This window comes from Ictidomys tridecemlineatus, chromosome 8 (assembly GCF_052094955.1).
Source record: "Ictidomys tridecemlineatus isolate mIctTri1 chromosome 8, mIctTri1.hap1, whole genome shotgun sequence".
In the NCBI taxonomy this organism is placed as follows: domain Eukaryota; kingdom Metazoa; phylum Chordata; class Mammalia; order Rodentia; family Sciuridae; genus Ictidomys; species Ictidomys tridecemlineatus.
This window is the reverse complement of record NC_135484.1, coordinates 151,035,901-151,061,710: the sequence shown is the minus strand read 5'-3', so window position 1 is coordinate 151,061,710 and position 25,810 is coordinate 151,035,901. Positions and strand designations below refer to the sequence as shown.

General features: G+C 48.3%; 1 protein-coding gene and 1 long non-coding RNA gene across 9 annotated transcripts in view; one reads left to right on the top strand and one right to left on the bottom strand.

Annotated features, from left to right (window-relative positions):
* The window catches only part of E2f3 (E2F transcription factor 3), a 70,924-nt gene extending 68,635 nt beyond the window's left edge, over positions 1–2,289 (bottom strand). For 4 of the 6 annotated variants that reach the window (XM_040282103.2, XM_005329151.5, XM_078020597.1 and 1 more), the window contains exon 1: positions 1,912–2,289. In XM_040282103.2, coding sequence (XP_040138037.1) covers positions 1,912–2,289 — 378 coding nt within the window. Of the gene's footprint in view, positions 1–729; positions 1,075–1,911 lie in introns of those variants that run through there. The other 2 variants (XM_078020599.1, XM_078020598.1) reach the window with 2 other exon arrangements.
* A 367-nt stretch (positions 2,290–2,656) lies between these two features.
* LOC144366386 (uncharacterized) lies at positions 2,657–15,607 on the top strand. 3 transcript variants are annotated; one of them, XR_013425479.1, is made up of 3 exons: positions 2,657–3,083; positions 12,766–12,914; positions 13,125–15,607. It is a non-coding gene; the product is annotated as an uncharacterized LOC144366386 (long non-coding RNA). The 3 variants fall into 3 exon arrangements; XR_013425478.1 differs by having other exon boundaries at positions 12,766–13,272; positions 15,141–15,607; XR_013425477.1 differs by having other exon boundaries at positions 12,766–15,607.
* Positions 15,608–25,810: the final 10,203 nt, after the last annotated feature.

Genomic DNA, 25,810 nt, shown 5'->3' with positions numbered 1-25,810 from the left:
GCCCATGTGCAGACTTTCTTACAGACCCCCCGCAAAACCTGGATTCTGCAAAAAATGAACCCATTTGGAGCTAAGACAAGGTGAGGTCCACTACGTGTATGATCAAGCCACCATTTATCGAACGAGCCTGGTTCGGTTCTAGCCTCATGGGGCCAAGGCTCACCACGAGGGTGCAGACCAGGAGGCATGGAGGAAGGGAATGAAGGAGAGAAAAGGAAAAAGGGTTAGACCTCCGGGCCATACTTCTTTCTAGTACCAACAAAAAGAGAAGCCGCATACTGACCTAAATCATCTCTCAAAGGCGCTTTATAAATTACAGGGACAAAGGGAGGGGGTGGCGGGTGGCCTGGGAACCCTACAGACACCCTACCCTCTGACCCGCCCCCTCCCCCTCCAGCACAAGGGAAGGAAGGCAGAAAACAGAGCTCAACTCGGCCATTGGCGAGAAGCCCCTCCGGTTTTCAATCGCCCATCCATCGGCCCCCCACAAAAAATCCACGTAAACACCGTGCCCACCCCCCGGGGCGGCCACTCCCGCCCCGGGGCTCCTAGGACCGGAGGCCGGGGCATTTACTTAGTTAGATTTTTCTTGCTTACTCATTTCCCTCAAGCACCCAACCCCCCGTTCCCACTCCAAAACCCCGCTCACCCGCCTACCCTCGCGGCTTCAGCCCCCACCGGGACCCGGCGCCCCGCGGCGGCGGCGGCCCGGGCCGTCCGGTCACTAACCTGCTGCTGTAAGGGCATTTCCGAAACCCGCCTGGCTCCGGGGGGAGGTGGGGGGCCGGCTGGAGAGGGGGCCCGAGGGCCGAAGACCGGCGGCGCCGGGCGCGGGCGGGCGCCGGGGGTGGGGAGAGGAGGGAGGTGGCGGTGCCGGGGGCGGGTGCGAGGGCGCCGGGACCGTCCCAGGCCAGGGAGCCGGCGAGCAGGAGGAAGTGGGTGCCCCCTCTCCCCCTCCAGCCGCCGCCTCCTCCCCAGTCACAGGCGCGTCCTCCGCGCACGTGTGCGAAACGTCACCGGCGGGTCCCGGAGAGAGGGACAGACCCAGGCGGCGGGACGGGAACCCAGCTGCCCCCGCCCTCCGTCGCCGGGGAGCGGGGAGGGGGACAGGGCGGGGAAGGAAGGGGCAAGGGGAGAGGCGGGTCAAGGGCAGGCCCGGGCCCGGCGTGGAAGGCCCGGGCGCTCCGGCCACGCGGGCGCCGCCGCCGCCGCCAGGATGCGCCCAGGCCGGAGCCCCAGCCCCAGCCCACTGCCCCCAGCCCAGACAGCCCACGCCCCGGCCCGCACCCGGCTGCCAGCCCGACCTCCCCCGGCCCCGGCTCCCCGCCGCCTCCCCAGCCCCTTTGTTGCGCAGAGTTCCAGATCCCAAATGTGTCAAGCGAGCGCAGCGGGGGAGCCCCCTGCGCTCGGCGCACGCCGCAGGGACCCCCGGCCGGGCTCGGGCCTCGGAGGCCGGCTGGGGTCAAGCACCCCAACCGTGCCCCAGTTCCCACCCCCTGGGGTCCCCGACTCCCCAGTTCACTACTCCCTCCCCCACCCCTTCTCCATCCGGGGCGTGACCCCTTCCTACGCCCGAGAAAGAGGAAGCTTCGAGTTGGAGGGGAGGGGAGGGTGGGGGTAGGGGAAAGTGCAGGAAAAGCAGGGGGGGCCGCGAAAAGTTTTGGAGTGTTTGGTGTGGTTCGCGCCAAGCCGGTCCCCGCTGCCCCGCGCGCCGGGCCGAGACCCCTCGTCCTCCCAGGGCCGGGGGAAGCACACGAGTCTAACAATAAGCCCGCGCTGGAGGGGCAGCCTCCGAGGCCCACGGCGCTCGGCCTCGCGCTCGCCCAGGCGGCCCGCAGCGCGCCCACCACCCCACGCGGGGCGAGCCCACCTCCCGCCTGGGCTGGGGACGGTGGGGAGGGAGGGTATTACCGGAGGGCCGCCGCCGCCGCCGCGTCCTAGCGCTGGTGGCTGCTGCAGCAACCCGGCTCTGCTGGAGGGTCCGTGCGGCGTGGTGTAGAGAAGGCTGCCGGCGGTCTGCTCCGCGCCGGGGGCACTGGGGAGTAGGGGGCCGGCGGCGACCGTGCCACTTTGGAGGGAGGAGGAACAGGAGGTGGTGGAAGTGTTCGTGGTGAGGATCTGGATGTATGCGCCCGGGGCGGCGGCAGCGGCGGCGGCGAAGCCGGGGCTGGCTAGCAGTGCCCTTTTGTCCATGGAGGCTGCAGCGGCGGCGGCGACGACAGCCGCCCCCTCCCCACCCCCGGCGGTCACCAGATACTGCTCCAGGGCGGGCTGGATCCCCTTTCTCATCTCTCGCTCCTGCTCTTTTTAGTGTTATGGAATATTAACGTATTGCTTTCAATTTCTTTATTATTTGCAGTCGGAGTTTCCAAGTCTCTCTTTCTCTCCTCCCCGCCCGACGCTTCCGAGCCCCCTCTCTCTCTTTTCTTTTTATTTTTCCGCACCGCACAAGCCCCGGGAGCCAAAAATAATCGGGGCTCTGGAGAGAGGAGGGTCCCGGCCGCAAGGATATCAGGCCCCGAGGGGGGATGGAGGCGTCGGGGGCAGCCGATGCAACGGATTGAGCGGCGGCGGCAGCCCGGGTGCTGCGGCCGGCAGCTGAAAAATGGCTCCAGGAAGCTGCTGCTGACAATGAATGAAGGGATACGGTTTACGCGCCAAGGTCCTCCCGCGAAACTCGGATTTCCCGCCGGCTTTTCAAACCATATTTGCATATCCCCGCCCCTCAACCCGCCGAGGATCGTTCCCACAGCCCATTGGGTCTCTACCTCCTTACCTCAGCCCCAATCGTGGAGCAAGGCCGCGAGTAGTTGGTTTCGATTGGCTGCCGTGCATCATGGTTACCGGGGCGACAGGGGCTCTATTTGCATAGGCCGCTTTGATTGGTGGGGAACAGAGGAGAGTTTTTAGGGGGTGGGGCAAAATCTTCCCTTCTCTCCCACGGAAGACCACGCCTGGTCCAGGCCCCGCCCCTGTCCCCGCCCGCCGGGCCGGCACTGCTGACCTGGGCAGGGACTCCGCACCCCGCAGACTCAGTGTGGATCTAGTGTGGAGCCCAAGTTTCGCTTTTGGAAATATTCAAGGTGACCAAGGGGACAGTTTCGGGAACTCTCTTTCCTTTGACCGGTCGGTGTAATCGATGAAAAACTGCAAGAGATTCTCCCCAATATGTGCCAAAGGCAAGTCTGACCATGCGGACGATGCCTGGCAGGTGGGAACCGAGCCCTTTAAATCGTGGGGTTTCCCCTTCCTGAAATTCAACCAATGCCGCAGCGAGAGCTGAACCCGAGGCGAGGCTGATAGACAGAAGCATATGGGCAGACAGAATCGTGGGGGCAGAAGGTTCGGCTGACGCGATTGTGGGCACCGTTTAGCTTCCATTCCAGATCATTCCTGCTCGCTTGGTTGTTAGCCTAGATCTGTTTTAAGTAAAAAATTAACTCTTTGTCAAATGAAATCTTACCACCGTATTGGTTGGATCCCAACAGGCAACTCCTCTGGCCCAGAAACACCCAGAGCAGTTAATCAGGGCTAACCTAGAACTGATCTGCAGGCTTCTAATCCCCCCAGCAGTAATCCCAAGAAGTACACGCTTCCATGATGACGTGGTGCTCCCCACGAATGCCGCCGCGGCACCAGCGCTCCACACCCTCGGTTTCCTAGGAAGTTTTCCCACCGAAAGCAAAACGGTGACCCAAATCCATTCCAAAATACTTTAAGAAATATATATTTTTTTTCCTTTCAGTAACTAGAAGTTGTCAGTAGGGAAGTATTGTAAATGATTATCAAGCTGACTTCTGTATTGGTGCAAGTTTTCAAGGGTCTTAAAATTGAAACCTCTTGTGAGGCTGAGCGGGAACAGGGACCCCTGCAGGAATGTGGGGAGAGGCCTAAATGTGAAGACCACGTCATCATTTACAGTTCCAGCCACTGAGAATCCTGTAAAGCAGCTGAAATAGTGCACGCATGACGAAGAAGATGGCAATATCTTGAGCCTTTTCACCATTATTATTATTTTCCCCAAACTCATATACTCAGTCCTATGAAGGGCCAGACCACATAGGTCAGTTCAGGCTAAGGCTCCTTAATACTTCAGTTGTGTTCCCTTTTCTGATACTGGATGAATTAAAAGTACTATTAAACCCAGCACCAGGCTCAGGAATATTTTGGTTTTGAATTTAACAAGCAGAAGATTGATGGCCTAGGATGCAAACATTTGTTGACACTGATAGCACTGATTCAATCTTCAGGGCAGATAATGGTGGTATTCAAAGACAGGAATTCCTGGTTGAGCTAGAGATATAATAGCACGTCCTTTATCGCATTCCATCAGTGTCGCTTTCCACTACAGTAGTGTAGCTGCTTGTACTTATCATCTGCATAATATCACTGAAGTATGCAGTCAGTGGATGTGGGTGGGGGCGAGTTATGGAGAAGGGACGGTGCCACTCATACAGTTATAGACCTGCATCTTACATTAGAAACAACCTGGGACCCCAGCCTTGTGAAAACTTGGGTTCTCCATAAGTGATTGCAGTAAGAAAAATATAACAGCCGCAAGAAAGCAAGAGTTCACAATCCAGAGCCATACTCGTGATTCTGGTTTAGCAATGTTTTGAATGTAGGGTCTTTGGTAGAAAAAACAGATGCTTCGGCATTTTGTGTCTGGTGAACTCCAGGGTGAGGAGGAGAAGGGAGGCATTCCAAAAGACAAGAGGAGGTATTGGAAGATAACGTGCTAAAATGTGAGACGGGCTATTTGTCTGTGGAGAGATAGCATGTAAAGAGAATGGGCTTTTGAGTCAGAATGGGCTGGGTTTCTATTCTAGCCCTGTCACCTATTTGCTATGTAGCTTTAATCTTTAAAAGCCTCTTTTCTCATAGGTTAAATGGGAACTCACATTGCAATACCCATGTTGCAAGGTTGTGTTGAAAAGAAGCAATAATAAATGTAAAGTGTCAGTCAAGGAGCAGATATTCAATAAGAGGTGGCGCTTTATGATTCTGCTTATTTGTGCAATCATATTGTAGTTCATTCTGACGCCCAGTTTCTAATCTTCCTAGAGCCCCTGGACGTCTACTTGCTGGAGCAGCTTAGCTTTGTCCCAGACGAGGAGTGCAGTCATGTCCCCGTTAGTAGGGATTAGAGAATCCTGATTCAGAAACTCGGGATAATAACAAAAGTCAGTTCTGCTGTTCATCCCACTCCAACCCGCTCGTCTGTTAGTGGCCAGCTTCTGTCTGCTTCCTAAGTCTCAGTGTTCCTTACTTCTCCTTACATGAATTTCTGTAGTGCTAAGTCAGACCCTCTCTCCTTTTGCCCTGATAGCTTGTTCTCCAAGAATCACCCTGTTTTGTTGGTAGAATGGGCCCCCCCAAAAAAATATATGTCTACATTTCAATCTTCATAAGTGGAGATGGTGATCTTATTTGGGAAAAAGGTCTCTGGTGATGTAGCTAAGAATCTCAAGATAAGATTATTCTGAATTATCTCACAGTGAGTTCTAAGCCCATGACAGTATCCTTAAAACAGACACCCAGAGAGGAGGAGAAACACAGGGGCAGAAATCGGAGTGAGCAGGTACAAGCCATCAGAGGCTGGAGGAGGTGAGGAACAGATTCTCTGCCAGAGCCTCTGGAGAGAGCAGAGCCCTGCCAACACCTTGGTTTTGGTCTTCTGGCCTGCGGAGCTGTGATAGAATGCATGACTGTTATTTTGTGCTACCACATTTGTGGTGATTTGCAGGGCAGCCTAGGAAACCACACAGCCTGTTATCCTGCCTACCTGAATCTTCAAACCTCTCAACTCCTGCTCACTTCATTTTTATTGAGACAAGATACCCTCCTTGCTGGACACCAATGATACAAATTGCTAATCTGAGATATAGACATTGTTGATTTTCCTAAGTATGACCTGCTGAGGAGAAAATGCAGATTCACCTAAGAAGCCTGTGAAAATGTATGAGCTTCCACCTGCTGAATCAGAATCCTTTGAGGGAGGGCACAAGAGTCTGCATTTCACAAGTCCTTCTAGGTAATTCTTTTTGAGCACTAGAGACTGAAGATCAGGCCTTCATCTAACTTTTGACTTCTTCCTGTTATTTCCCATTGCTACAACTAGAATTGCCACTCCACTATCCAGAGTGTCTGTGTGTGTGTGTGTATGTGTGTGTGTGTGTGTATATGTGTGTGTGTATATGTGTGTGTGTATAGTATGTGTGTGTGTATAGTATGTGTGTGTGTGTGTGTGTATATATATATAAATATATATTCTAGCTTTTTGTCTCTGTGACCAAAATACCTGATGAGAACAACGTAGTACAGGGAAAGTGTATTTTGGCTCATGGATTCAGAGTCCATAGTCCGCCAACTCCAGCACTCTGCATCCGAGATGAGACAGAACATCAGGTGGAGGGGTGTGGCAGGGAAAAGCTGCTCAGCTAATAGCAGCTGGAAAGTGGAGAGGGTGGGGGAGGAAGGGACCAGGGACAGAGATAGATAGATACCTAAATAAAGTTTGGTATAACAATCTTCTCTGAAAGTCTTCATTTTCAATTTAGAAATATAATTTTGCCAACGTCCATAAGGTCTATAGAAATTTCTCCCAAGAAACAATCCCATTCAGCAGTTCTGTGATAACTCAATATTAAATCTTCAGATGGAAAAATTATATTCTAGGTGATTAAGGAAACTGAACATAAGTATAACGAGAGTTTAAATTGTGCCTTTCATTTAGCTTAGCCAAATCTGCTTGCCACATCAGATTTAGAGTATGTAGCTTTAAATTTTAAGATCTGGAGAAAACTAGTTTAAGAGCTTAAGGCTTTTATATGGCAATTCAGTTAGTTGCCCACAATGAAATAACATTCTCTGTTTCATCTTCCTGGTTTGGAAAAAAAAAAGAGGAGCATATTCTTAAGTCCTTACCACATCAAACACTAATAACAAAATTTCTAAGAGCATATCCTAGGAAATTGACCATTATAGTAATTGTAGACAGTGGTCTATATACCAGTGTGGAATTTTTTGTCTTCAGTTCTTTGACTAGGAAGGTCCTGTTTGGATAGAGCTTCCATGTTTTTAAATAGACCCGGGATGAGCTTCTGGCATATAGCAATGTTCGGGATCCCAGCTTTGGAGTCCATTCTCTGGTTGGGATCCAAGAATCTGCATTCTGAGCAGGGTAACTTCAGTTCAGGTGGCCACAGAACACACTTTGAGAAACACCTCCGTGTAGAGTCTCTGCACTACAAATGGGCTTCTTTGGCAACTGTGGTATAGAACACTCCCTTCTATGCAACCCATGTCACCATTATTAACAGAAGGGTTTGTTCAGGTTGTACTGTGACTGGGAGTTGCCTCTTTTGCTAAAGTTCTTGTTCAGTTAACAAGAAATGTGATTCAGACAAAATATACCAGGTGGAAAAGAAAGTTATTACACCAAAGGATGCATTTCCTTGTTGTTTTGAAACAGATTCTTAAAATACAGATAAATAAAACCAAACCGAATAAATATATGGCTTCATGGGTTTTTATAAGATGAACACCCTTGTAATGAGCAGCCAGGTACAAAAATAGAACTTTCCCTGCCCCCTTGAACTTCTTTTCATAAACCCCATCCTGAGCACAACCCCTTCCTCCCACCAAAAGTAAGTACTAGCTTGACATTGATAGCCTTCACCCGTTTGTGCTCCTTCCAGCCATCATCCCCTGGGCCTGCATCTCTAGGAGTCCTGATTTAGTCTGGCCCATTTAAAAAATGTTGAGAAGTCTTGCAGGTCTCTCTGGTCAATGGTTTCTCAGCCATCCCTTTAATTTATGCTACAGAGTATCTTGGAGAATGTAATGGGCTGAATGTCCACACACACACACACACACACACACACACACACACACACAAGGTACATCCATCAGAAGTTATGAATTTCACCCTACTTAGAAAGGGGGGTCTTTGTGGAATAGTTTAGGTTAGGATATCAAAAGGAGATTTAGGATGGACCCTAAATCCAATGTCAAGAGCCCTTATAAAAGAAGAGAAAAGGAGAAACACAGAAAAGGCCAAGTGAAAATGGGGGCTGGCACAGAAGTGGGAACATCCAAAACAAGGGATTGCCGGCAGCCACCGGCAGCCAGGAGAGAGGAGTGCTGTCGACTCCAGAAGAATCTATTCCACAGGCTGCAAAACTAGGAGGGAACACATTATTCAAATCACAAAATATGTAGCAACTCATTACAGTAGTTTCAACTCATCAAGGAACGGTGGTCACTTAACCTCCGGTCTGGGTCGGGAAGGTTGTGCACTCCTGGGTGCGGTCCACTGCGTCCACTGCGATTCCTCCCATTTCCTGCACAAGGCACACATTTTTATGTGGTTAGTTTTCTGGGGCTCTGTCTTATGGCCATCTTCAGGTTTACCTTTCTTTTCCTCTGAAACATTGATTTTTGAGCCCACTGTTGGGTTCCCATTGGAATAACGGCACACAGGCAGATTTTTCCGCAAGCATCACAGAGAGGAGAATTAGAGCTGTTTTCTCTCCAGATTCTCAGCATTTGCAAAAGTGACTTGAAGATGAGAAGGGAGTCAGGGTCCTGGGTTCACTGAGGCAGTGATTGCAAAGAGAATTGGAATAGCAGGAAGCAGAGGAGCACGCTACCTTTTCATGTTTGGGCGTCTTGCTGTACCTCTTTCTTGTGGGTTTTAAACAGGGAACGTTGTTGGCAGCATATCTTAAAAGGGCCTGTGGGTAGAAAATTACGTTTTCTTTTCTACCTTGGTTTCCTTGACAGCACTCCCTCTTGGTTCTCTTTCGACTCCTCGGGCTTTCTGGATCTCGTTTTCATTTTCTTCTTTATTTCCTTTAAAAGCTCTTCTTCCTTCTCTTTTTCTAGACATTTTCCATGGATCACCTTTTTTCCCTCATGGCTAAATGCATTTGAGGTAACATTTATTATTTTAACCATTTGTCAGTGTACAATTAAATACATTCACAATATTGTGTGAGCATCACAACTATTTGTACCCCCAAATTTTTCATCATCCCCAAGAGAAACTGTGTTCCCATTAAACAATAGCTCCCCATGCCAGCTTCTCCCCGTCATCTGTATCCACTATTACAGTTTCTGATCCATGAATTTGATTTTTCCAGGTACCTCATATAAGTGGGATCATGCAATCTTAGTCCTTTCATGTAACAAAATATGTCAAAATTCTGCTTCGTTTTATGGCAGAGTAGTGTTCATTATATATGGATCCAGCATGTTCTGCATATCTGTTTGTTCCTGACACTGGGTTGTTTCCACCTTTGGCTGTTGTGAATGATGCTATGATCGCTGGAGTACAAATAAACCCCTGCTCTCAGTCCTTCTGGATGCATACCCAGGAGAGGGATTTGTGGGTCGTCTTGTAGTTCTATGTTTAACTTCTTGGGAAACTTCCTAGACAACCTTGTTCTTACCCAGCTCCAACTATACTGTATGTGATGTTGTCCAATAGAACTTCCTTCAATCGTGAAAATCATCTATAATTCCATACCGTCGAATATGGTAACCATTAACTACATGTGGCTAATGAGCACAGGAAATCATAACTAGTATGGCTAGTGAACTGAATTCTAAAGTTCTGTTTAGCTTATTTAAAACCACAAATGAAGGGGTGGGTTGTGAATCAGTCGTAGGACGCTCGCCTAGCACGTACGGGGCCCTGGGTTCGATCCTCAGCACCACGTAAAAAATGAATAATAAAATAGAGGTATTGGGTTCAGCTACAACTAAAAAAGAAATACTAAAAAAATTAAAAATAAAGATATTTCTTTGTTTTATTTTAATCACATGTGGGCTAGTACACTGAAAGCATAAATCTACAGGCTTTTTGAGTTTTTATTTCTAATCCAGTCTTTTTTTCTGAGTTTCAAATACATACTCTCACTGTTTCCACTAATGGTTGATTCCAAAAGATGCAATCCCAAATGCTGAAATCCAAAATATCAAAATCTCTAAAATCTAAAATCCATAAAGATCAAGAGCCCAAAAATATAGTTCTGGAAAAAAAATAATGTAGAAAATTATTTCAAAGACATTGATTTACATTGTTTAAAAGGAGTTTTATTTGAGAAATGTAAAAACATGAAAGGACATATCAGAGATCACTTTACATAATAAAATGGGCAGTAATGACTTTGCAAGCAAAACCCTAGCTAGTGATCACAGACCCCCATATGTGACGGCATGAGCAACTGAACTATACTCACCAGGAAACAGATAAAAACAAAACCAGTTAGAACTCAAAGTCTGTCCACAATTACACTTCAGTGCTAAAAGTGACGTGGGGATGGAAATGCACGGCCTAGCACACCGTGAAAACTAAAGCTGACAATTTGGGAGGGGGGCACTAAGTGAAGAAAAATGAAAAGAAAAAGCAAACAAGAGAATTCAACATATGAGAAAGTGTATTACAGCCTCAGACAGTGGGCAGCTGCAGGAAGCCTGGATTTTTTTTGCGGGGGGGGGGGGTGCTGGGAATAGAAACCAGGGGTGCTCAACCAGCCCTATTTTATATTTTATTTAGAGACAGGGTCTCACTGAGTTGCTTAGCATCTCACTGTTGCTGAGGCTGGCTTTGAACTTGCATCCTCCTGCCTCAGCCTCCTGAGCCACTGGGATTACAAGTGTGTGACACCGTGCCCAGCCGCAACCATTAACTATCTTTCCAAGTCTGCTGTCAACCTTTCTTTTTAGGGCACTGTTCTACATGTGTGGCTCCTTTTGAAATTCTTGTATGATTTGCTGGCTACCAATGTGACAATTATCTACTGAGTGCTTCCATCTTCTCTGCCACACTTCTAGGTTTTGGGGGGCGTGCAAATCTGTTCCACACGCAGGTATACACAGACCACATATTTGGTAGGAACAATGCTGGTGGTGGACCATCAAGATCGCCTTGCCTTCTTATCCTACTGTGCACATAATTATATTTGAACCAGTCAGTAACTTTGCTGCTTCTTCAGGAAAATGTGGCTTTAATTCATTAAAAGCTCCTGGAATTTCACCAGTTGGAAAGAATGCCAATGCAGACAAATGATGCATTTTTAAACTCTAGTTTTCAACCTCGTTGCCAAATCGAGTGGCCGATCCACTCATCTGAATTTTCTGCCAAATACATTGGGCTGAATGGAAAAAAACAAACTTGATTGGTAACAATTTGAAATTCGCTTTAGAAACCTTGATTGGACCTAATTCCATACCTGTCATTATGGTTCAGGTATCCAGTTTAAATCTATTTTTCTTCCACAAAATCCACCAAATATCCAGATAAACATGTATATAGTTCTGTGAACTTTGGAGCCATCAGTACATACATGTGCAAATAAATTCTAGATTTTTTAGGTCCAATGGGGACATGAATCATATACAGTTAGTGAAAGAAAAAGAGTGGGGGACAGTCTTACAGGTGCCATCCATTAGCCAAGGTGAAGCATGCACGAGTTTGACTATGTTAGGATTTAGCGGTGAGCAGAAATCTATCTCCTTCAACAGTTCAATCACTAACCAAGAATAGTTCACCATTTAATGTGTTTTGTAACCCTGGAGGAAGCTCTCTATCAGCAAGCATCTTTGGTTCAGAAGGTCGCTGAGCTTGCTGAATTCTTTTTGTTCTCTGATGAAGACGTTGCATGGTGCTCGGTGTGAAGGGCAGAAGTCGCATGCGACCGAACAAGTCAGCAGGGGGATTCCTTGTCTTTTTAACCTATGTTTTCACTTCTATGATCCTCAAACCCTCACTGCTCCATGATGCGTGGTGGTGAGCTAGAGATTTTACAAGTATAGCCCAACCATTTAAAATTTGGTTTCTGACTGGCCATTATCTTAAGCAGTTGCCTGGATTCACAGCACCAATGACAACCCTAAGACACTAATCCCTTCCCAAGAACTTGTCTCTCTGTGACTTTGCCTTTTATATGACTTTGCATCCCTCCCAGTCAGAACGATGATTCTTGGGACTTGGGCTTTCAGGATTTCGACATTCTGGATTTATCTTTTGGGATTGCAATATTTAGCTTTAGAGATTTGGGTCTCTCAGGATTTCAACACTGGGGATTATGGCATTTGGGATTGTGTCTTTTGGGATTATGAGCCAAACCCATTGGAGAGACTTTATTTGAAAAGATCATCCTCTGCCTCTGACCAGCCAGCACCAGGGGGGACATTCTGGAGCAGGGAGGGAGGAAGGTCCTCACACCAAAGAGCAGCTGCTTCCACTGTTGATGACTGGAGGAAGCTGAAATTCTGCATCCTCAGGCCCTGGCAAGGAGGGTGTTCCAGGAGCAGGACGATGACGGAGCAGAGGCTGGAGAGGAAGTGGAGGCAATAAGGGGAGGAATGAAGAAAGGACAATCCGGGGCCATCTTTCCTTCCAGTTGGTTTTATCTGGAGTTGACCTGGTTTTTTTCCTGCCCCAAATGGTGAGAATGCCATCAGGAACCGTGAGGAGCTCAGTCCTCCAGGCTCCCACTAGTCCTGTTCTTGGGCGGAGTCCCAGGTTGGAGTCTAGAATCTCCCCGTTGCAGCAATGTTCCGAGGTGGGGCTTTGGGGAAGTGACTGGACCCTGAGGCTCCGACATCATCAGTGGGTTAATCCATGGAGAGCTGGATGGACCACAGGGAGGTGGTAAAACTGTAGGAGGTGGGACCTGGTTGAGGGAGGAAGGTCCCTGGAGCCATGTCCTGAAGGTCATTTCTTGTCCCTGGTCTCTTCTCTCTGTTTCCCAGTTGCTGTGAGCTGAGCTACTCTCCTCCGTCACACCCTCTGCCATGATGTTCTGCCTCCTCTCGGGCCCAAAGCAATGGAGCCAGCCAACCATGGACTCTGAAACCATGAACCAGAATAAATATTTCCTCCTCGAAGCTGATTTTCCCAGGTATTTTGTTACAGCGATGAAAAGCTGACTAACAAGGGGCCAGGGGAGGAAGGAGGAAGGGAGGAGAGAAGAAAGGAAGAAAAAGAGTGAAAGAGAGAAACAGAACCTGATGGAAAAGCTGCTCCCTGTGTAGTCATTCTTTTGGCTTTGGACTGCAACAGGAGATCATTTGTCCGTCACCTTAGAAAGCCTTTCTTCTCCTCTTCTCAGATTACCAAAGGAGGTGACCTTCAAACTGAGGGTTCGAAGCCATTCCCTACCACGGGGATACCATTTCCTACTTTTAGACATGCCTTAGTAAATATTTGTCTATTGATTGATTATGTCTGCGTTGCCCATCAAACCATATCCACCCCAGGTATGTAAACATCCTGCCCCGGGACGCATTTCCTACTTGTCATGTTGAATAGGAAACAGAAGGGAAGGAGGCCAGGGAGCCGCATGTGTTACCCAGACGCTCCTGACCCACCACACGGTGCAGGGCTGAGGCGCTTCAGACCATCCGGCGTCAGGATCCCCGTTTGTGAATGAGTGGCTTTCTGCAGGGAAGAGAAGGGGCAGGTTAAGAAGGAATGTGTGGAATTATTGCAAGAACTTCTGGTTCAATTAAAGAATAAAACCTACAAAAGAAAGGAAAAGGAAAATAGGCCAGGGGCCTTTTTATGTCCAGAGCGTGTTGGTGACCGTTTCACAGGAGCTGAGACTTTGTCCTTTTCATTGCTGACCTCCCAGGGCCCCAGCGGGCGCACCATGAATTTCATTTGTTGAATGAACAAAACTCTGGAAAGATTCAGGGTCTGTGAGAACACCCACTGGACCTGTGGAGTCTCGAAAAATCAAAGTTTTTTTGTTTTGCTTTAGATGTTGGATTCTCTGTTCAAACAACCCTTGCTGAACACAGCTACTTGGACACAAGTCCAGGCGGGAAGTCCAGTGACATCCGGCCTCCTTTGTCACCAGTTATGATCACTGGGTCTGAGGAGAGGCACAGGCTCTGGTGTCCTTGGGAAGCTGGCCTTGGAAACCGGCTCTCAGGGTCCACGGGGCCAGGCCCGAGAGGCTCCCTGGGGACTCTTCACGGCTGGAGTTGGTGTTCCCCTGAGATTTCGGCAGTCGTTTTTCTACCTCTGACACTGCAATGATACGTCTGTGGTCTCCTAGAGAGAAAAAGAAAAAAAGTCAGCCCTCAGAGCCGACTTGGCCTCTAAGGGTTGCCAGAGTTAAAATAGATGCTCAGAGAATGTCTGTCCACCTGGTCTTGCTTTCTCAGAAAATGTGGGGATAAGGAAGAAACGTTTTGTTCTTTTCATCCTAGAAACCCCCCCACCCACCCACCCACCTTGAAGTGTCTCTCCCAGTCTCATTTTCCATCACAGCCTCCCAGTGGACAGAAGAGGACAGGCATTTCCCTCTAAGTTTATACACTGGGAAACTGAGGACCAGAAATATTTATTAATCTGCTTCTTATCAAAAAACAAACAAAACAATTTAAAGCAGAGCTTGGACTGGCTTCCACCGGCAGGTTTACAGTGGTCGGCTCTCCTTAAGCATCAAAAAGAAAGGTCTTTTTTTAGGAGAGTGACTAGAACAAGTCCTTCCATAAATGTCTTCTAGTTAGCAGAAAACTGACAATATATGATTACGATCCAACCTCATGGTTTGGTTGAACCGTGAACGCATCTACTGTTTTACTTGAAAGATTATAAACTTGATGTCATTTAATGTTATTTTATGCACTTTGGGCCGCTCAGCCCTTTTATCAAAATGCTACCTTGGAAGCTTCCTCATTAGCAATATCCACACAGTATTTTTCCCATTTATTTTCATCCACCTGGGTCTCTCCAGAAGATTCTAATAAGCTTCCCCGGTAACTAAATTCCTCTGTTTTCTCCCGGTACCTACTAAGGAATGGACCTTCTCTGAAAGGCACAACATTTAATGTCTTAGTTCACACTCTGGTTCTCAGTCTTTTCTAGATAACCTTGAAAGGGCATCAGCTCTATGGTGTCCTTTAATATCATGGGAACATGTTCATCATGACCCAAACCGGGCAAGGACTTCCTCTGAAATTTATCCCAGATTTGGGTCCATATATCATAAGAATGAGTTTATTTATGGACAATGATTGTGTGAAAATTTCTGTAGAAATACAGAAAATTCTAATCATTGTGGCACTCCCAAGCAGCTCTTCTCAATCTGAGCATGATTTCTTTTGGTTTTGATCAGGATGTGTGATGCATAACTAATGGATTCCCACCGCCATCTGGCAGGCTGCGTGAGTTCACAGCTCATGTTACAGCAGAAGCAAGACCACGGCCAAACTGAAAGCAAAAGTGGGCTACAGCACCATCTTACCTGACCAGAGAAAGTCCCCGTCGGGCCACCTCAGTCCTCTCTTCCTTTAGCAGTTAGCCCTGTCTGCAGTTTTTCAGACAGGGCCCTTTACCTGCCCTGGCAGAGGTAAATCCTAATTTCCAAACTGTTCAGTTACCAAAGAAGAGTGAGCTTATTTGTAGTGTTCCCAAGCTTTCTTTAGTTTGAATCATCCTTTCATCACTAATTATTATAACACAATTGAATGTTATTTGGATGATGGATTCTGAGGACTTCACTACTCAGGAGAAGATGCTCAAGTATATTCTCTAAAACTCAAAATTTTATGTTTCATAATTATAGGAAAATATCTTGATTAACCTGCTTGAAACTCTCGTTCCTATCATTAGCTCTTCACCTTGAGATGGGTCACTAGATGCTTCTAAGTAATACTGGAGCCAATGAGGATGCTGGCGGTCACAATTACTTTCAGGGTAATTTATGGTCTTAATAATTCTTCTGTGAAACATTTGTTCCCTTAAGAAGTACTTACTGCCATGTCTTTTTCACATTATCCCACTCCCAGGTTGGAAATTTTCTCTGCATCATATTCACATATGCAAGTCCGTAATATATTAGCCATTCCTGTGATTGTAAGTCACGGCGAGCCAACTCAGATTGGTTTAGAATAACAATTCTATTTCATTGATTTTAAAATCTGCGTTACAGGGCTGGGGTTGTAGCTCAGCGATAGAGCACTTAACCTCGCAAGTGAGGCGCTGGGTTCGATCCTAGCACCACATAAAAACAAATAAAGGCATTGAGTCCATACACAACTAAAAAAATAGATAGATGATAGATAGATAGATAGATAGATCTGCATTGCATTTCTTTTCAATATTGCTGACATAAAATGTGCCTAACAACTGGTGTCACATCCCAGTTTCACTGCAAGTGCATTTTACATAAACACATACGTAACATGATGGTGCTTTTTTAAACTGATGCTGTCTGAGACACCGTTTACAGCAGGTTGTGAGAAGCCTGTAATAAGGGTAGGTCTCAGGGGTTATTGAACGAGGAGCTCAGACACCACTGGAACTCTGACTATGACCTTGGCTTCCCTCTTTGGTTGGCTTTATTTCTTTTCAATGCAGACTGGCTTCCTCTAAGTGGCAAGGGACAGGGCTGCCAATGACTCTCTCATTTTTCATCTTACAGATTCCAATAAGACTCCAGTGGAGGCATTGGTTGTCTTAACCGGGGTGAGGTGGCCACCCCTAGATCGGTGTGATCATTTTTGGCCGGGGACACGTAGTCATGCAATATAGTAAAGACAGCAATGAAGAAGACAGGTCCTAGAGTGGCCATGGGTTTGGAGTGGCCATGGGTTTGGAGTGGCCACGGGGGATACACTTCCCAGAAGCAGTGAGAGCGATGCTGGTGGACTGTGCCATTGATGTCCTCCCCTGACCCATCTCTATGAAAGGGTGACCAGCTGTCTTGGTTGGGCAATGTTAAATCTTTACCAGTTTCTCGTCCTGCTCTTCATTCTCATCACAGCTAGAGTCTCTCAGTCATGCTCAATTCTTACTCATAGCTCAGCCCTGCCTAAATTTCTGGACAAAATTAAAGGGCCAATTTGGAAAGAAAAAATGAGATGCTTATAAAATTGTTCCTCCACTTTTTTTTCAATCCTAGCAAGAGGACAATATTTCTTTGAATGCATAGGGGAAAAAAGACATATGCATAGGGTTTGGTTATAGTAGAATATGACTTCCAGGTTGTGTCTTGGAGGTTAGAAAGCTAGAGCTGCTTTTTAGACTCCTTGGTAAGAAGCTTCTACCAGACACTTGGAAGGAGAAGTGAATGCATGAGCTGGCAGCCCACAGAGCTAGGGTCCCCAGGTGGTGAACCGTCCCTCCCGGGGCTCCTGTATGGAGGCACAAGTGTTTGGTGTCCAGTGATCTTGGAAGGAGCTGAGAAGTTTCCCAGTGTTGGAAAGGATCCCGTATGGTTGGGTATTTTTCCTGATGACATTATACCTACCTGTGTGGCCACCAAATTTAGTTCTGATCCCCTTAGAAACTCTGCAAGCTAAGCAGGGTATGGTGATGCATGCTAATCCCAGCTACTTTGGAATCTGAGGCAGGAGGATCCCAAGTTCCAGACCAGCCTGGGCAATTTAGAGGGACCCTGTCTTAAAATTTAAAAAAATTTAAAAGGTTGGGGATGTAGTTCCATGTTAGAGCATCCCTGGGTCCAATCCCCTCCACAGATAAACCAAAGGGGAAAAAACACCCAGAAATATGTAATCTTAGGTAACAATAATAAATCCATTTTAAAAGTTTAATTTGTTATATATGACAACAGAATGCATTACAATTCATATGACACATATAGACCTCAATTTTTCATATTTCTGGTTGTACACCCATTTCTTTTGAAACTAGCTAGAGTGGATTCTGCGGTCTGACACTCAGATCCCTGCACTCTCACACTGTTAGGAAGAACATCAGAACTTTTCATTTAGTCCTAGAGTATGAATAAGTGGTCATCTGGAAAAGCAGTCCATGGGGTCAATGTTCTAATCTTTTCTCCTTGACACCCACTTTATAGGTCATAGCCCGTTCACCTCCGCTATCTCATGAAGGGTTGCCCAAAATGTTTGGCCCCTGTTCCTGATGCAGCGGTGGGAACAGATACACTTCCTTCAAGAGGCTGACCCATGGTCAAGGACACGCTCAAAAGTCCAACTTGCTAATCCATGACATTGGTCAAGTTTTCTAACTCTTCTGGGCTTCAGTTTCCAAAGAGAAAAAAAAATACTTTTCTTAAAGAATCATTTAGGGAATAAATAAGGCAATCTATGAAGAACGTTTGGGACGCTGCCTCAGGTACCATAAGCTCTCATCAGCATTGGCTCATTATCGTTCGCCTGTGCTGGGACACGAATTGGTACCTGCTCTTGGAGAGCAGTTGGGCAGCATCTATCAGAATGTCTGTATGCTTTGGGCTCAGGAGCTGCTGTTTGCAGGTAACCTAGACAAACGCACTTGCTGAAATGCCCACTGGTAGGAGATAGTTAAACTGATTATATCACACATTACTCTACTGTGTCCGCCAATACAAAGAATAATGGAAAGCTACATGTTCTGGCATGGAAAGATCACTCAGACATGGTTCTTAGGTTCAACAAATATTTATGAGGATTTGCTGTGTCCTGGATGTTGCAGGTGCTGGGAGTTAGAAGGATCACAGCCTGGAATAGCCCCTAGTAGGATCCAAGGAATGTTCAGCCCTCGTCCTCACCGGAGGCCCACTGTGTGCTGGGCTGGGCTCCTCTGCCCAGGCTGTAGAGTTGTCAAGCTGGATTTTCGCAGTCTATCCAGCGGGTGCACCAGGACTTGCTTTCGTGCACCACCACCTTCTCGTATCCTGGTCCACAGGGAGGACCTCCGTCTTGCAGGTCTATGAAGGACCAGGGCAGGTGTTCAAGTGGCTGCAGAACCTCTGTGGACATTGTCTTGGTCCCTTAGGCCACCTGGTGCTCCAAGGCAGGAAGATGACTGTCTCCTCTTCTGTCACCATGGTTACTGCCAGTCCTGCCCCTCACTCCCAGTTGCACAGATTTCCTGGCATGTCCTGTCCCACTAAGTGCACCAAGTCCATTGCTCTACTTCCTCTTCCTGTCTAGTTTCTGGAGCAAGAAAATTGGGGTCTTCATTTTTTTTGAGTTGTTAAAAAATTTATTTATGTATTCTAATTGGGTATATATGACAGCAGAATGCACTTTGATCCATGGTACACAATTGCAGCACATTGTACACAATTCCAGTGCCACTTTTCATTTCTCTGTACACGACGTAGTTGCACCACATGTGCAGTCACACATGGACCTAGGGTAATGATGTCCATCTCATTCCACCATCTTTCCTGTCCCCACGCCCCCTCCCCACCTCAGCTGTTGGTCTAGTTGCCCTTTGGTGAGTGGCAGAGCTGGCAGCCATTGGTTCCCTGGCAGATGAGGCTCCTATTCCTGCCCTGGTCCTTCATAGACCTCCAAGATGGAGGTCCTCCCTGTGACCAGGATACGAGAAGGTGGTGGTGCAGGAAAGAAAGTCCCAGTGCCCACACTGGGTAGACTGAGAAAATCCAGCTTGACAACTCTACAGCCTGGGCAGAGGAGCCCAGCCCAGCACACAGTGGGCCTCCGGTGAGGACGAGGGCTGGACACTCCTTGGATCACACCCCTCCCTCTCCTTCGCCCAATCACAGTTCCTCCATTTTCCCAATCCCCTCCCCCAGTCCTGATCAGCATTCACTTATCAGAGAGAACATTCCGTGGGCTCTTCAGATTTCATTCCCAAACTACTGTTCATGACATTCGTTTTCAGTTGTAAATATTTCAGGGCTTTGATTTTGATGTATAACACCAAGATCTGGTAACTAAGGGTACGTTGATTTGTCCCAGAGTCTCTGGAATTCAAAGCTTGGCCTGTGAGTCACCTGCCCGGCGCCCCTACCCAGTGCCTCCTGACCCCGCCTTCCTGCCTGTGCCCGTGGTGGGGTGCGACTACCAGCACTGAACACGAACAACGGCCATCTGAAAAACACAAAAGGAAAAATACCAAATACAAAATCGTTGTGATGAATGCCACCAAATCATCTCCCATCCCACAGAGAAGGGAATCGAGGAAATCTGCCTGGCTTTGTGGCTGGGGACTGGAGATGGACAGCGAGTGAAAACAGGCTTTCTATTTTTACTCTGAAAACTTCTTTTTGTTTCTTTGAATCATTTGTAAAAATATTTTAATGTTATCTTCTGTAATTAAAAGACACTGATTAAAAAACAGTAACGGGGGGCTGGGCTGAGGCTCAGCGCTAGTGCACTTGGTCGGCATGTGTGAGGCTGGGTTTCAGTATAAATAAACAGAATAAAGGTCTATCAACAACTAAAAAAATTTTTTTAAATGGATTTTTTTTTTTCCCAAGCAGGCCACAATTTGGACCTTGGCCTTGTCGTATGAGTCTCTGTCCTTCGACCCTTGGACCTTCCCGTCCCCTCACTGTGCCCAGCCCCAGCTCAAGACGCCCTTCCTCTGGCTGACTCCTTCTGGGCACCTCCCAGTGCTCCCCTCCTCCTCCTTCTCCCCTCTGGCGGGGCTGCAGGAGCCTTCCCGCGGCTGCACACTGTGGTCAAGGTGCTTAGCAGGTGGTGAAATCTGCACATGTGTTTATCTTCCCCTCTGCGCTATGACTTTGGAGGCTGGAAGTTGCATCTCTTTCATGACTCTGTCTCCAGATCCCAGCACACTGCCTGGTCCACACGAGTGTGTAGTCAATGTTGATTTAAATTTTGTTCTTGCATCCAAGCCAGAGTATTGCTGCCCTGTGCACAAGAAATATTTGCAAGTGTAAACAATAACACCAACTCAGTTTATTCTTCGGAGTGACAGTTCTTTTTCTTTATCTTCCTTATCCCATTTCTCACATCACTTGTTCCAACCTTTCCTCACATTCCAAAGACCCAACTCCCTTTCTCCTGAATTTACTCCTGGAACACAGGAGGTCAAGAAGGACCGGCAAGCTGCACGGCGATGCTCCCTGTCAGAGTGGGAGCTACGTCCATGGCACGGTCAGTCAATGGCCACCGAGCAAGGAGGGAGCTGGGGACAAACACCCTGACCTTCCTCCCCTTGCCTAGAGGAAGCACATTGGTGTGGTTCCCGCACAGCCTCCCACACCACAGGAGAGAGGTAGAGTGGGTCAGCAGAGGGACGGCGGCCAGCGAGTCCTCAAAAAGCTCAATGTCTGACTGCACTAAAAATAGGCAGCAGGGCGAAATGATGAGCTGTGCTTCAGACGACCCTGGGGACTGGAGAGAATGGACCCAGGGGGGGCAGGACTGGGGAGGGGGAGACCAACAACCAGAGAGGCGGCAGAGGAAAGGGGGACCGTGAGGCTGGAACCGGGCTGAAGACGGAGGACGAACTTGGAACTGTGCAGGAGGCAAACGTGTCGGGTCTCAGGGGTTGGACGTGAGGGATGAGGCAGCGAGGAATCTTCAAAGTTGCTCCCAGGTCTCTAGCCCATAGTGGGTCCCGAGAAGAGGTGCAGACCAAACAGGAGAATGAAACTCCGTTGGGACTGGGGAACATCTAGGTAAAATCGCTTAGCAAGGCAGGAAGAGAGGTCCAGGCAGGAGGAAGAGGTCCAGGCAGGGGAGGCCGTGGAAGGTGTGGAAGCGCCACCGTCAACGAGGGGGACACGTTGGAGGGATGCATGGTTAGTCAATTTTGTCACTGCTCCACCCTCATGGACTGTACCTGCACCAAGATGGCTACGATGTCACCAGGAGATATCATCCTATGGCACCATCACATACGCTGCCCGTCACCACCCAGGGGTCCTTATCTGGCACGTGACTATAGATGGAATCACTCAGGGAGGGGTTGAGAGAGAGGAAAGGACTCTTTAGGAAGACTGAGAGACCGAGGTCAGATGGTAGGGGGAGAGAGCGGGAGGGGGAGGCATAGAATCTGGAAAGGATTTAAAAAAAAAAAAGAGTCAAAAGATCCAAGGAGCCTAAGGTTTGGGCACTCTGAATTCCTTCTCCTTGAAACTTCCCTGTCTTGGCTTCCTGATTCCTCCCCTGGTGCTCCTCCTTCTTCTGTCCCCTAAACATAGGCACACTCCACAATCTCAGGCACCTCTGATGCTCCTGACCAGTGCAGTGCTTATTGACTTGCTCAAAGTGAACTCTGAACACAGGAGAGTGCCTGAGGCCGGCCTCCAGACTCTCCCGATTCGTGAAACTATCCTCTGGGCCAGGCTACACCCCTCTGAGAGTGACTTGTACCTGGGCCACTGTGGCCCTCTGTCACCTCCATGTGAGATCTCTGGTTTTCTCTGCCTTCTTCGCTTCCCAGTTAACATCTTTACATGTGCCAACAGGTAGATGTGCCACGAAGAAGTAACGATGTCAACAATATAAAATAATTATTATAAAGAATACGTCATTGGAAGTAGGGCCACGATCAACTTCCTCTGTCTCTGTGTCTTGTCAAGCCTGCAAGTTTTGTACACACCCATCCATCAAAAAAATGTAGACAAGGACCAAAGAGCAATTAAGACGGGGGGCTGAGCAGGGAGGAGGGTAATGTGGAGGCCTTATATAGGCAGGCTGTGCTTCTCCACGCTTCTCAGTGGAGGTCTGGGCTTTGCTCCTCTTTCTCATCTTTGATATGAAGAGATACATTTTGATGTTTTTTGAAGTTATCCAAGTGCACCATCATTCTCAGTGGGAATGGGATCGCTGAAAGACAGTCAACTCTAGAAGACAAGGTATGAAGTCCGGAGACAGCTTCTGGAGTCCAGGGTTTGCCGGCCAGATGCCTTTGTAGAAGCAGCATCTGGGCATGGGGCTGGGTTTATTGTCGATTGGTGGACTATTACATGCCCACAGCGGAACAGTGATTACCAGGCAGATTCCCACCTCCAGGAATTCATTACAACAAATGGCCCTCTCTGTCTTCCGTTAATCCAATCTCCAGTCCACGCTGCGCCATGTCAGTCCTGCTCGGGTGGAAAACGGAGGGCCTCCCTGCTTATGTAACTTGTAGTTGAGTGCTTTCTGCTCCAGCCATGCTTATTTGTGAGTCATAATTATGTGTGTGTTAAAACACCGCTGCAAGCTGTGTGTGCCCGTGTGGGTGTTTTATGTATGGGTGTAGTCTGCAGCCTGGGAAGCTAAACCTGTTGGTGAAGGGATTTTCATTTACCTAAAAGAAAGATCTTAACACTTAGCAGAGATCAGATTAATTTCACGCAAAATACAGCTTGCCAGCAAAAGAAAGTGTAGCTGGATGGGGGCTGCCTTCCCTCCTCCTAGCTACTTTCTGGAGATGCGGATGGCAGGGAGGATACAAGGACTCAGCCCGGCAGGGCAGCCTGGGGTTAGTCCTATCTACCTGGTAAACCTGGGGTCGTCCACCTCTGGAGGGGGATTAAACATCTTTTTGAGTAGAGGACAGCCAGGGGGCATAGATGGCATCAAGTCTTGGGCTCTCTGGCAAGCTTCCTTGTCCCTTAAAAAGGAGGACAGTGGCATCTACGACTTGGGGTTGCTGGAGGCTGGAATGAGTGAGGCCCCAAAGGAGCTGCAAGCCCTGCTCCTGGTGGAGCTTGAGGGGCTGTCTTGGAAGGGTTCCTAATCAGGAGCTGACTCCCCCAGTCCTGCAGAGGTGTCCCAGGGAGTCCCTGGGGCTGTTCCCTCGCTCTCCATCTTCTCCTGCGCGTCTCCCCCGTGGTGGTTCTCACTTGAAAGCCCTGATCCCAGGGTGGCCCTGCCCTGTCCTTGCCACGTGCTAAGGGCAATTCCTGCCTCTCCTGGCCGCCTGTGTTTGTCTTTTGTTGGGCTGAGTTCCCTCTGCCCCCGCTCCACCCCCAGCCCCGCAGGCACCGGGCTCGGCTGCCTCCTTGCCAGGGCTGGTCCTTTTCATCCTGCTCAAGTTCGGGCAGCTCTGTCAAACCCCCCGTCTGCTCTGATGGAGTGTGGGTGACTTGGTGACTGCCTTCCCACCTTACGGGGGCCAGTTGTTTTCCCCAAGCTGCTGGAATGTGTGTGCTTGGCGTTTGCTTTTCTCTGCCCTCTGTGTGTGGCAGGGGCTCCTCTAGCTGATTTCCAGCTCAGGGTTGGTTCCTCCTGGGGCACCCCATCTCCCAGGCTTTGGCACCCCTCTTCAATCAAGAGTGTGGCCCTGGAGCCTCTCTGCCATGGTCTTCCTTCCATTTGATTGACATCCGGCAGCCATTTTTACTCAGTGCAAACAGAGAACAGAAAAGATGAGGATAACCACAAAGAGTGGGGCTTTGAATTTTTAGAATATTGATGACGATGTTCAAGCCTTTGTGACTCATGAGAAAAGAAGTTGGGGTTGGGGGTCCTCCAAGAAGCTGCTCTGCTGAGCTCCCAGGCTCTTCTTCCCGGACCACCCTTTGGAGGTTGGATTATAGCCCTTTCCTCATTGGACGACTGCTGGTCAATGTTGGAGGACTTGCTTTTACTCTTTTTCTGTATTTCCTTAGGAATTTGCTATGAGGCAGACTCATTTCTCCATACTAATCTAGAAGCTGTATTTTTTCCTTTTACTGTGGATGAGACCCTACTCCCCATGAAGTAGAAACCCTGGCCTTATTATGCTATGATTCTTTTTTTTGGAGGGGGGGGGAGGGCGTTGGCTGTTTCCTTACAAGGCTTTGCACATCAGTCGGCCATAATTTCCCTTGAACCATTTGATCAAATGGTATCATACTTTATTTCCAGCTTTCCAATATCATCCCAATAACCAAGGTAATGGTAGAGTAGGGAATTGCTTCCATGTGCCACACAAGCTAATTTGCAAAAACCAGCCACAGAAACAGGTCTCTCTCAAGAGCAGTGATGTGTGGAGTGATGATCAGCGTAGGTTTTAGAGCCAGATTGCCTGAGTCCAATTTCAGTCTCTACCATTTTTTGGCTCTCTGTGAAAACCTGAGCAAATTCCTTAGTTTCCTGTACTTCTTTTTCCCATCTGTAAAATGGGATGATAAGCATGAATTTTCTCTACTTCTTAGGGTTCCTGTGAAGCACAACCAAGTTCTTTCCATGGCGTGTTTAGAGTGGTGCTTACCTCATTGTGCCCATTTAGTTTGTGACAGCTATTCTTTTTTTTTTTTTTTTGTGGTGCTGGGGATTGAACCCGGGCCTTGAGCACGCAAGGCAAGCTCTCTACCAACTCTGCTATCCCCAGACCCTCATCTTCTTTTCTTTTTTCGTTGTCATTTGTTTAGTATCTAACCTAGCAGTCCTGCTGATAGAAAGAGAAGGAGCAACAGGAAGAGGGACAGATGAAATAAGCAGCGATATTGAAACTGGGTGTTGGGTCCGTGGACATTCATGATACTAGTATCTCCTTTTTATGAATATTCATTTTCTATAATAAAAATTTTGAAAATCAAATGAGATGCACGCTGGGAATGTGCCAGTGTGGATCAAGTGCAGTGAGATGGGAGTGCTGGTGGACTCCAGGTGGGACGCCAAATTGCTACCAGGTGCTTGGGCAACGATTGGACAGGGACGATCAAGAACTTGAAGGGATTTTCTGCAGTTACCATTGCTGCCTGGGAAACTATGCAGAAGCTTGGCGTAACCCGACTGTTTCATATGGACACAGATTTGGTGGCTTAGGGATTTGGGCAAGCTAGATCGGACTGCTCACAGTTCCTGGTGCATCCGCTGGTAAGACTTGGAGCCTGGGGCTGCTCGGCCTCTGGGTTGGAGCCTTCTGAAGCAAGGCTTGTTCACTCAGTCCGGTGCCAGGACTGGTATGACGCAAAGACAAGGACCCCCGTGCGCCAGCCCCCTCCCCCCGTGCCTCACGTGGCCCCAGGTGGCTTGGCTTCCTGGCAGCTTGGTGGCCTGGCCGTCTGGTTTCTGTGGCAGCTCAGAGGTCCAGAGCCAGCCCTTCAGGTTCAGAGACCACTGAGCATTGGGCCTGCTCGCTCCATCATGGGGGCTGCCAGGAGCCTGCCTGGATTCC